Source organism: Neoarius graeffei, chromosome 13 (assembly GCF_027579695.1).
Source record: "Neoarius graeffei isolate fNeoGra1 chromosome 13, fNeoGra1.pri, whole genome shotgun sequence".
Classification (NCBI taxonomy): Eukaryota; Metazoa; Chordata; class Actinopteri; order Siluriformes; family Ariidae; genus Neoarius; species Neoarius graeffei.
The window spans coordinates 30,926,147-30,938,398 of NC_083581.1; the positions used below are offsets into that span (position 1 = coordinate 30,926,147).

General features: G+C 42.2%; 1 protein-coding gene across 1 annotated transcript in view; it reads left to right on the top strand.

Annotated features, from left to right (window-relative positions):
* syt6a (synaptotagmin VIa) overlaps nt 1-12,252 on the top strand; it is a 255,067-nt gene that overhangs the window by 195,380 nt on the left and 47,435 nt on the right. Inside the window, exon 3 of the mRNA XM_060937504.1 lies at nt 6,611-7,169. Coding sequence (XP_060793487.1) covers nt 6,611-7,169 — 559 coding nt within the window. The remainder of the gene's footprint in view (nt 1-6,610; nt 7,170-12,252) is intronic.

A 12,252-nucleotide genomic window follows, 5' to 3' on the forward strand; every position in this document is an offset into this window, starting at 1 on the left:
TTATGAACTTTCCGTTATCCATTTTTATGAACTTTCCGTTATCCATTTTATGAACTTTCGCTGCCGGGTGCAAATGTTAGCAACATCAGCATAGTGCCAGGTCCGAGCCTAGTTGTGCTGCTGACTGATTAAACTTTCTGAACTAGAAAGACACCAAGAAAACTCACTTATTCTGTTGAACGGTATCTTCCGTCAATATCATCCACATTATTCCTGTTGTATTTTATAACGTGTCTAACAGTGTTCATTAAGTTCATTCAGTTGCTAGCGTTGCCTGCAGACCAGGCGATGACACTTTGGATCCTGAAGGTCCCGGAGACGTTATGTCTGGGCTTTCAGTTTCTTCCCCGCGGTCGGTCCGCTTCAACCACTTCAGCATTTTTGTTCTGGCAAGAGTCGGCGCAGCGTGTGCGGTAGCAATTCCATTCCAAGTCCATATAACGCGGACTCCGGCCGAAGATTCTAGAACAGAATGCGCCGCTCTGTAGCCTACGGATGCAGGTGCATCGAAAGTGTAGCTACTATGTATTTTTCGCTGTTAACGTTTTAAAATTAAAATTGACAAATTAGGTGAATGTCTACGTATGTGTTACGGCTTTGTAAATAATATTAATGTAGAACTTTTTTTCTAGATCTATTTTTTTTCCATTGTCCCGGGATTGTCCCAGATATGATAATTTTGTGTCCCGATGACATTTTTTATGGTCCCCGGGACATCGGGACACCGTTAGTTTCGAGCGCTGATGGTTAGTACCTAGTAACACCCCCTTTGGCAAGTATCACAGCTTGTAAACACTTTTTGTAACCAGCTAATAATCTTTCAGTTCTTACCTGGGGGATTTTCACACATTCGTCCTTGCAAAAGGCTTCCAGTTCTATGAGTTTCTTGGGCTGTCTTGCATGCACTGCTCTTTTGAGCTCTATCCACAGATTTTCAATGATGTTTAGGTCAGGAGACTGTGAGGGCCATGGCAAAACCTTCAGCTTGTGCTTTTTGAGGTATTCCATTGTAGATTTTGAGGTGTGTTTTGGATCATCGTCTTATTGTAGGACCCATCCTCTTTTTAACTTCAACTTTTTTACAGATGGTGTGATGTTTGCTTCCAGAATTTGCTGGTATTTATTCGAATCCATGCTTCCCTCGACCAATGAAATGTGCCCTGTGCCACTGGCTGCAACACAACCCCAAAGCATGATCGATCCACACCCATGCTTCAGAGTTGGAGAGGTGTTCTTTTCCTGGAATTTGGCACCCTTTTTTCTCCAAACATACCTTTGTACATTGTGGCCAAAAAGTTCTATTTTGATTTCATCAGTCCACAGGACTTGTTTCCAAAATGCATCAGGCTTATTTAGATGTTCATTTGCAAACTTCAGATGCTGAATTTTGTGGCTAGGACGCAGGAAAGGTTTTCTTCCGATGACTCTTCCATGAAGGTCATATTTGTTCAGGTGTCGCTGCATTGTAGAACAGTGCACCACCACTCCAGGGTCTGCTAAATCTTTCTGAAGGTCTTTTGCAGTCAGACAGGGTTTTTTTATTTGCCTTTCTAGCAATCCAATGAGCAGTTCTTTCAGAAAGTTTTCTTCATCTTCCAGACCTCACCTTGATCTCCACTGTTTCTGTTAACTGCCATTTCTTGATAACATTACAATCTAAGGAAATGGCTACCTGAAAACACTTTGCTACGTTCTTGTAGCCTGTTCCTGCTTTGTGAGCATCAATTATTTTATTATTCAGAATGCAAGGGAGTTGCTTAGAGGAGCCCATGGCTGTTGATTTTAGGGACAAGTTTGAGGAGTCAGAGAATTTATACAGCTTTGAAATCTGCATCATCTGACCTTTCCTAATGAAGAATTTGAACAAGTTACAGCTCAATAAGCTAATTAAGGTCTGGAACCTTGGTAAAAGTTGCCTGAGAACTCAAATGTATTGGGGTGCCCAAACGTTTGCATGGTGTTCCTTTTCTTTTTTCATTCTCCAACTGTACAAAACAAAAATAATACACAAATCTTGCAGAAAACTCTGAAAAGAAATGTGTCGTCTTTACCTTTATGCCTTTTGGTGATCAGTTCATCTTCTGCTCACTTAACTATTCACAGTAACAGACATTTTCAGTAAAGGTGCCTAAACTTTTGCATGCCACTGTACATAGGGTATACAGATAATTAGATATGCTGTATGTTTGTAGTGTTAATCCAAATAAAATGTTTGAACAGTCAGAATATACAGTACCAGTGAAATGTTTGGACATATTTACCCATTCATAGTGCTGAGTAAGTGTGGCCAAACTTTTGACTGGTGCTCAGGGGGTTTAAACCCAAAATCCCCTACAGATATGCCTCTGACCAACATGAACTCCATTTCCCAAAATCCTCAGCCAAACATTACATTACTGGCATTTAGCAGACGCTGTTATCCAGAGTGACGTACAACAAGACCCTGACATACCCACAGCAGTGGGCAGCCCAGGAAGCAGTTGGGGGTTAGGTGCCTTGCTCAAGGGCACTTTAGCCATTCCTGCTGGTCCAGGGAATTGAACCAGCAAACTTTTGGTCCCAAAGCTGCTTCTTTAACCTTTAGGCCATGGCTTCCCCCAAAATGACAAACATTAATCAAATATACCATGCACTGAAATGCTCCGGTTGAAATTATGAATTCGCTGAGGTGACTGGCATAGTACTATTTTGTGAACGGTGTAGCCCCAAAGAAAGTAGTATGATGCCAGTCACCGAAGAGAATCCATAATTACCAGTGCCTCTCAGTGCATGGTATATTTGATTTATCAAATATACCATGCACTTGTCAAAAAAATCCAAACTAAAAGTGTTAACGACAAATAATTAGAAATAAACCTGAAAAAAATGTGAGCACTCTAAAGGCCAATTTATGCTGACAACCCAGTCCTCGCAGATAGCGTCGCAGACAGCGTCTGCGTAGCCCCCCCACCTTCGCAGACGCTCTGCGCGCACCTCCCAAAAATTGTGACCACCGCAGAAGCCTCGCAGACAGCTTCGCAGACAAGAGGGCTCTGATTGGTCCACTCTACATCCGCTGTACACACACTTCCGCTTCCCTACTTTCCCGGTTTGGTTTGTTTTCACGACCGCCATTTTTAAAAACACGAGCGAAGATGGAGCAGCACGAAGAGCGGGTGATCGAGGAAGTGAGGAAGTACGTACATCTATACGACTCCAGTTCTAGTCATTCTAAGTAACCGGAGGATAAACACTCCACTAACCACACCCACCAACTACTCCTAGCGATTTCGCGACTTCGCGCCCCCTTACGTTGTGGCGGTGAATAACATCGCGCATGCCTATTACTCCCCGCTCAACGATAAATTACAGCTGTCTGTGAAAAGCTATCTGCGAAAGCCTTGTCGCAAGAGCATGCAGAGGCCCTAACTCTGCCTCATTAGGCATGATCATGATACATAGATCTACACACAGAACTGCTAATGGAGCCACAGCTGTGACTTGAGTTGGCCCTATAGCTTGAAATTGTGACATCAGTTTATGGTATATCCAGGATATACTATGACTGACTCATACCATATCCATTTTTTTTATTTTTTATGTCATGAGATACATTGGTTAATCAATAGTGGAAGTATTTATGTCACATGAGCCACCCTTGGCCAATTCCTGTATGGGATTTTTTTGATGAGGGATATAAAATCACATAAATCACTACTACGAGCCAGTTCTGCAGACTTCTAATCACAGCCACCTGTTACCAATTAGCACACTTTTCATAAATAACCCAGAGTTTGATTGGATTTTTGCAGTCTCACATCTAGCATGGTGGTAGTGAGGCTACTGAGCAAGCTCTTCTGGTATTGGCCCCCAGCTTTAGCAAGTTCTGCCTAGACTGTGTTATTAAAAAAAATTCAAACTGGTTAAACTTAGAAACAAAAGTTCACCTGCTGCCTTAAAAATGTGAGTAAACTCAACTGGAAGACAACCTTTGCTTCAACACAAAATGTTAAATCTGTACAAGTTATTTAACTAAAGATCATGTGTTGTTTCAAATTGATACTGAGTTAAGCCATGGTTAGAGATGCAGCTTTGGGACCAAAAGGTCACCAGTTTGATTCCCTGGACCAGTAGGAATGGCTGAAGTGCCCTTGAGCAAGGCATCTAACCCCCTACTGCTCCCCAGGCTTCTCTGGGTATGTTATACGTCACTCTGGATGAGTGTCTGCTAAATGCCTGTAATGTAATGTAAAACAACTTATTGTTACATTATCCATTCAAGAAAACTCACATGATCTTGTCAAATACTTTGGGATTGTGAAAGGTGCTACAGAAATTGAATTTCTTATTAAATAAACATAAACTTCCTCACTGTTTCCACTCACACTTTCAAGTTAAAGAAAATTCAACGATATTCACATCTACTGGTATTTTATTTTGAGATTACTAATGTTTTTAAATAGCTTCTACTTGGATGTATTTCTCATCCTGTCTAATAATGACAAGTTTGCCAGTTTCCTTAAACCTCACACTGAATCACTTCTGAATCATGGCAGTTTCTCTGTCAGCTTCACTCCTCCTCCTCCTCCTCCTCCTCCCACTTTCCCTTTTCTAACTTTATAATTTACAGACATGAGTTAAATGAACATTGACAACCCAGACAAAACTCACAAGTCATCAAGACATGGATTACTTTAAGTTAAATTTTTGAAAACATATACTGTAAATCAGAGTTCAATATCCAAAACATGTACTGACAATTGGAGTTAAAGAGAAGACGTGTTAGTTTAAATTAAGGTTGTTATAAGTTTTTTTTTTTTTTGAATAATGTCGCCTAGTTCAATCTATCCACTGATTACCTGATGCTTTCCTGTCTATAGGCTTTGATTTTTGGTTCGTCCTTTTGGATTTAAATTCTTCATTTGATAAAGCCCTGCACTTGCATTTAAACCCAGTCTGACACTTCAAATAACTTCAAGCCTTGATTAAAGAATTTATATATGGAAGTTAAAGGTTGGGTCAAAATACTTTTCTGTATTTTTCTGCCTTTTCCCTACATTCCTTAACTGTCAATAAACTATCTGCTCAGAGTTAAAAAAAAGAAAAAAAAGAAAAAAACCCACCCTCTAGTCTCTGTGGTTCCACAGACCTCTAAGCAAGAGAGAAATCCATGATGTTATCCAGCAACATCTAACCAATTAGAATACCAAGGCATCACTAACATCCCTGCCTGTTAGTCATGTTGCTGTCAATTCAGAAAACTCCCTTATTTCACTATCATTCAGCTCTCCTAGGCAAGGAGGCATGGATTTATTGGGAACACTCAAGAAAAATGCTGTATTTTTTTATTCTGAGTCTTAAAACAGCAAGCTTCACCTAACTTTAAGTAAAATTGCTTACTACACCTTTAAGTTTGACTTAATAATCATTTAAGAATCAGTGGCAGATATTAAACAAGTAAAGAATATAACACACCAGGCTGTGCTGTTATAGGAACATAATCAATGCCTCAGCTCAGAGTGAAGCAGAGTTACTGTTCCCATCCTGAATTTTATTATTTTCCAATGACAGCATGTCCAAGAGTGTTTTATTCCTCTTATACCAGAGCTACTGTATTTGACAATGATTATAAAAGTATAACATTTTTCCATTTATAGTTACATTCATTGTTGTGGAGCATCAATAAAACAAGTGAGTCCTTAATATTATTTATGTTATGGCAGCGATAAAACAAGTCATTACCTCACCAGCCTCTCTTTCGCTTTATGTTTATAAGACAAAAAAAGATGCAGTTTAAAACAAAGAGACCAGAAAGGACACTGACATTGGAGAATCCTTCCATAAATATTAAGTAAACATCTCCTTACAGAAAACTGAATCATATCAATAATTGTAAGTCCCTGTCTACTAGCTGTTACATTAAAAGTGATTAAGTATTAGAACAGGCCTTGCAACCTGCACTAGTGTCAGAGTTGCTGTTAAAGAAAGTTAATCGGTACCGTCTGACCGATCAGATTTGAGAATTCAACAGCACTGTGGCATAAATGGCTGGCTGTGAAAAAAATACCATACATGTAATTATTTATAATGGTAATTACAGATTTGGCTTGTATTGACAAAAGTTCCACAAGAGAACCCAAAACACTATTTTTAATCTGTAAGTAATTAGTAAACCGTCTGGCATTTAATTGGGACATATTCCCACTTTGCACTTTTTCAATTAATTGGTTGATGTTTAATCCATATTCAGTTACCTGGGAGATCATTAATCTTTGTTCAGTGCAAAATATATTTGCAGTTATTAATTAGCATTTTGACACATAATACTGGTCTCAAAGACCATCACATTATATTGGATATGAATGTGTTTTGCTGTGAAAGTAATATGAAGCACCTGAGGCTAAACTTACTTCACTACCACATAACAGTGGTGCTAAGAACAACTGTTGCATTTTGAATAAAGCACTGCATATCGTGCATAAATATTACTGTAATATGGTTTTAATAAACCCCTAGGATTCAGAACAGTTGTTTCCTCAAACTGTGAGCTACAGAACACAATTTCAGCTTCACATCTAAGACCCTTGTCTAAGAATATCTCTCTCTCTCTCTCTCTCTCTCTCTCTCCCAGGCACAGCTCCTTCAAACGTCACCTGCCCCGTCAGATGCAGGTAGGAAGTCTGGATCTGGGAGACGATTATGTGGACATGGATGAGAAGCCCACAAGTATTGGCCGCATCAAGCCAGAGCTCTACAAGCAGAGCATGCTCGAGAGTGAAGAGTCAGCCAAGAAAGGTAGTGCCAAGACTTGTGGTAAGATCAACTTCTCACTGCGCTACGACTATGAAAATGAGACGCTGTTGGTCCACGTCCTCAAAGCCTTCGACCTGCCAGCTAAAGACCTTTGTGGTAGTTCAGACCCCTACGTCAAGATCTACCTGCTGCCTGACCGTAAGAAGTTCCAGACGCGTGTCCACCGCAAGACGCTCAACCCTACATTTGATGAAGTCTTTCAGTTCCCAGTGCCCTATGATGATCTGCACGCCAGAAAGCTCCACCTCAGCGTCTTTGACTTTGATCGCTTCTCCCGGCATGACATGATTGGTGAAGTTGAAGTGGACAACCTGTTCGAGGCGTCCGATCTCTCCCGGGAGACTTCTATCTGGAAGGACATCCAGTACTCCACCACTGTAAGAGAATTTTTTTTCCTTCCAATCAGTTCCAGAGCATGTACGTTCTTTATAAACATTTTCATAATTAGTTTATTGGCATTAATAATATCAGCAGCATTGTAATGGAAAAAGAACAAAATAGTGCTTTCAACACACACCCAAATGCACATACTAGTCTAAAGCATAGGACATGGAGTAATATGCATATTAATGAAGGTCATTAGTGAAGTTAATTACCATTGAACAAATTCACTTGCTCACAAATTACAAGGTCGATATAATTGAGCAAAGATAAGGGGAAACTTTGTATATCTGCAGCAGTTTGAGCAAATAATCCAATTCCAAGCAGCAATATACAGTATTTGTTACACTTTAACAGTTTTTCACCATAGATCTTTAGAAAACTGCATGGTTTACTGTCAAAACAGGATTGTAAACAAAAATAAACCCTATTGGTCATACTCTACAGCAGTGGCGGCTGGTAGTCTTTCAAACAGGGGAGGCTGGTCGGTTACAATATTTCCAGATTTTAAAAGAAAAAACACATCAATTTTGCCCATACTCTTCCCTCTGATCTGGCTGATTGTTGGCAGGGTCACAAACTGTGAAATAACAGGTTCTTTTGGCCCATTAGCCTACTGTCCAATATACATGATGGTGGTGTTGGGGGGGGGGTATATTTTAACATTTTATATTTTAAAATTGTGGCATGTTGTTTAAAAATTGACCTCGGCTGTGTTTTTGTTTAAAAATGTTTTCCAAATTGTAGCGGTGTTTAATTCATATCCAGAAAAACATATATTCCAATATAATATACTCAGCATAAACATTTTAAATAGATTCTATATTTTTGGTCCATCCATGACATATTACTAAAGTAGCCTATTTACTGTTGTTGATGTGGGTCACTTGCTGTTAGCCAATTCACTTTCTCGTACCAGGAGAGCTGAAAGGAACGAGTATTATTCCCGACCTTTTTCACCAAGTCAATTTGAGGCGTTGGTCTACCCTGCTCTTTAATTTTAATTTTTTCCTCGAAAGGAAGACTGGCAAATGGCTTCGCCAAAATTAAATCAAGAATGCTTGGCATCCGTGCGCAGTTTTCTTGCTAGCTGACTAGCCCCCTCAAGTTCAAGTTCAGTCACTCAAATAAACAAAATTTCTGGAACTAAGATAGCAAACTTGACAACACTATATTTACACTTTATTTACAATGAAAATATATACAAACTAAAAAAAGCTGGTAGAAACCGTATGTAATGAATGAAATCGAAATGTAAGCCGATCTCTTACAATACACCACAGCACTTGCGAATCCGCATGGGACTGAACTGATGTTGCCAGATACTGCTGACATTATCCAGCCCAAAATATGTTCAAAACCCACCAAAATGCACTTAAAGCCGCCCAATTGGGCGGGAAATCACCCAATCTGGCAACACTGTCCGCTGTCTGTCTATAGTTGAAACGAGCTGTCAATCAAAGAAAATATCCGGCCGCTTTCACCAATCACTAGTCTCCTCGCGGAAACTGCCATGTCCCTCCCATGTGAGGCTCGGAGTCCGTGGGCGGGCGTTTTCGCAGTATTTGTCCAATAACCATCTTGCATTTTGATATTGAAAAGCACATCGCTCCCAAATGCCGTTGAAATCCATTGAGGCTGGGAGTCCGTGAGACTCCGTGGGCGGGCATTTTCGCAGTATTTGTCCAATAATCGTCTTGCATTTTGAGATTGACAAGCACATAGCTCCCAATCCACTGAGGCTGGGCTGCATCGCGCTGTCACAAGGGGGAAAAACTCACGCACACATTAGGCGAACTGGGGAAAGTTATAAGGGAATGATTTCGCACTGTAGTGGGTTGAGCACATATATTTCTATGATTCTGGATCTGAAATAGCAATGTTATAAGGTCGGCTATAACATAAGCCTAGCGCAATTCATCCTACACGATGTTCGTCATTTTTAGAGGAGGCTGAGCCTCCCTCGTTGTCTTAGAGCAATCGCCCGTGCTCTACAGTGCACGTGTTTTGTTAAGATAAGAAAAGTCAATAACTTGTATTTATCATGCAGCATTATTGAGATGACCTTACAATCTCTTCTCCAGCATTCAGCACTTTCTCAGTTTTTTTTCTTTTTCTGAGACCTCAGCCTGGATCACGAGCCTAATTAATGTAAAGTCAGACACCTCATCATCATCTGGCTTCATTCGGGTATACTGTAGATCAGGCATTTCAAGCAATCGACTATAGGATACTATACATGTATAGTGTGTAATACATCCACACTATTTAGAGTTCGTGACTTAAGTCCAAAGTGACACAATTATTGACAGATTTTTCTTGAATTAAAAGTGTTAGACACTGGGTTTTGTAATACCATCTAGACCAGGACCTTAAAATACAGGCATTTTCCTTTAAACCAGAAAAAAGAAATCTGGGAAATCCATGAAATAAGTCATGACTCAGATTAAAATGTTGTCCCTTCTTTTTTGCAGACTTTAAAAAGGGACAGTGCTGTTAATTAGTAAGTGTCAGGATGCAGGCACTTATGGATGTTTGTGCAGGGGAGAGCGGGGAACGCAGACTGGCAAACAAATCCAAAACGCTAGACGAAATCAAAGTCGAGGGACAGGCAGGGGTTGATCAATTGGAAGACAGAGTAATAAGGGCTAGACTAAAGAGTAACAAGAATGAGACAATAACGAGGGTCGAGAACACGATAAGGCAGGCAGAATAACAAGGCTTGGTATGACAGGTAAGACACTGAATGATACTTCGCATCGAGTGAGTGTGGGAGAGAGGTGTTTATATAGTGTGGGCTGATTAACCAGGAGATGAGTGACAGGTGTAATTAATAGGCAGGCGATAGAGGGCACTGTGGTTCTTGGGTGTTGTAGTTCCGATCGGCCATGTTTGTAGTCTGACTGGAAGTGTTGCTCTCTATTGCGTTACTGACAGAACCCCCTCCCCAGAGGAGCTCCTTCCAGGAGCTACATTCTTCCTAGGATGCCCCCTCTTTCTGGGTGCGGGCTTGTTGGGGTGTTGGTTGTGAAATTCTTGAGTAAGGAGTGGGGATGTCCTTCACTCCCACTCAGCTTCATTCCTCTAGTCCATATCCCTCCCAATCTACCAGGTACTCTAGCTAACCTCTTCTACGTCTAGAGTCTAGGATCCGATTTACCTGGTAGATGGGTTCTCCTTCTGGGCCAGGAGACGGATGGTCGGGGGTGGGCATGTTCTCAGACAGGGGACCCTGGATGGAGGTTTTGAGCCAGGAGACATGGAAAGTGGGTGACAGACGACTGTGAGGTGGGAGCTCAAGTCTATAGGAAACCTCACTGATGCACCGGAACACCTTGTGTGGTCTGATGTAGCGTGCCTGTAATTTTCAGCATGTGTTGGGTTCCCTAAGGTCCCTGGTGAACACTCACACCCAATTGCCAGGAAAGTACTCGGGGTTGTTGCTCTGGTGCTTATTGCTGTATTCCTTGTACTTGGCATTAACTGACATGATGCATTGGTGAACTTCCTCCCAAATCGACTGGCTATGGGTGAACCACTCTTCCACGGCCTGTACCCGTACTGGAGAGTTGTTCCAAGGAAACAGGGGAGGTTGGTAGCCAAGCATACACTGGAAGGGTGTAAGCTGTGTGGCTGAGTGCTTGAGAGAGTTTTGTGTGTATTCAGCCCATGGGATGAATCGGGCCCAGTCCCCTTGGTTTTGCATGCAGAAGATTCTGAGGAAACATCCTATTTCTTGGTTGGCTCTCTCTACCTGGCCATTTGACTGGGGATGATATCCCAAAGTGAGGCTCACTGAGACCCCTAGCCACTCCATGAAGCTGGCCCACAGATGAGAGATGAAATGAGGGCCACGGTCACTGACTATGTCTTCTGGGATGCTGAAGTATCGGAACATGTGCTGGAACAATAATTCAGCTGTCTGAAATGTTGTGGGTAGGCCAAGATAACGGGATGAGTTTCAGCGCCTTGGAGAAGCAGTCAGTGATGACCAAAACTGTGGAGTTGCCTTGGGATGGCAGCAGGTTTGTGATGAAGTCGATTGCTAGGTGGGACCATGGTCTCTGAGGCACAGGAAGAGGGCATAGTCTGCCAGCCAGAGGAGTTTGAGGGACCTTGGCTTGAATGCACTCAGTGCATGAAGAGATGAAACAAATGATCTCAGTCAGCATGTTCTACCAGGACTTGTTTCGCAGCAGTTGGTGGGTGTGATGACTGCTGGGATGACCAGTGGCAGGAGAAGTGTGTGCCCATGTGATAAGTCTGCTCCTGAGATGATTAGGGACATACAGGTGGGCCGGTGGGCAGTTGACTGGAGGATTCTGTGGTTGTGAGTCCCTTATCTCCTTGTCGAGGTCCCAAGTGATCACCTGGATGAAGCATTCAGGTGTCAGGATGGGATGAGATTCCTGGTTGTGAAGAGACGGGCTGAAGATGTGTGACAGGGCATCAGCCTTGGTGTTCTTGGTGCCAGGACGATAGGATATCGTGAAGTTGAAATGGGTGAAGAACAGTGCCCATCGGGCTTGGTGTGGGTTCAGTCTCTTTGCCTTCTTGAGATACTTGAGATTTTTATGATCAATAAAAATGACAAAGGGGTGCGTGGCCCCCTCCAACCAATGCCTCCATTCCTCTAAGGCGAGCTTGATGGCCAATAGCTCTCAGTTCCCAACATCAGTTACTCTCTGCTGGAGTGATCTTTTTGGAGAACACTACTGGGTGGAGCTTGGGCCTTTCGCTGAAGTGCTGGGAGAGAACCTCTCCTATACCAATCTTGGAGGTGTCCACTGCAACCGTGAAAGGTTGGGTTGGGTCCAGATGCTGAAGGATAGGGGCTGTAGTGAAAGCTGTTTTGAGCCTGTTGAAGGCTTCTTCGACTGGGGGTTCCAGTGGAGGCATTTGGGTCCCTTCTTCAGGAGGGAGGTCAGGGGTGCCACGAGGGTGCTGAACCCTCTAATGAAACGACGCTAAAAGTTTGCGAAGCCTAGGAAATGTTGGAGCTCCTTCACCGAGGTGGGTATGGGCCAGGATGTGACTGCAGTTACCTTGGAGGGGTCCATACTGACCCTCTCAGCACTG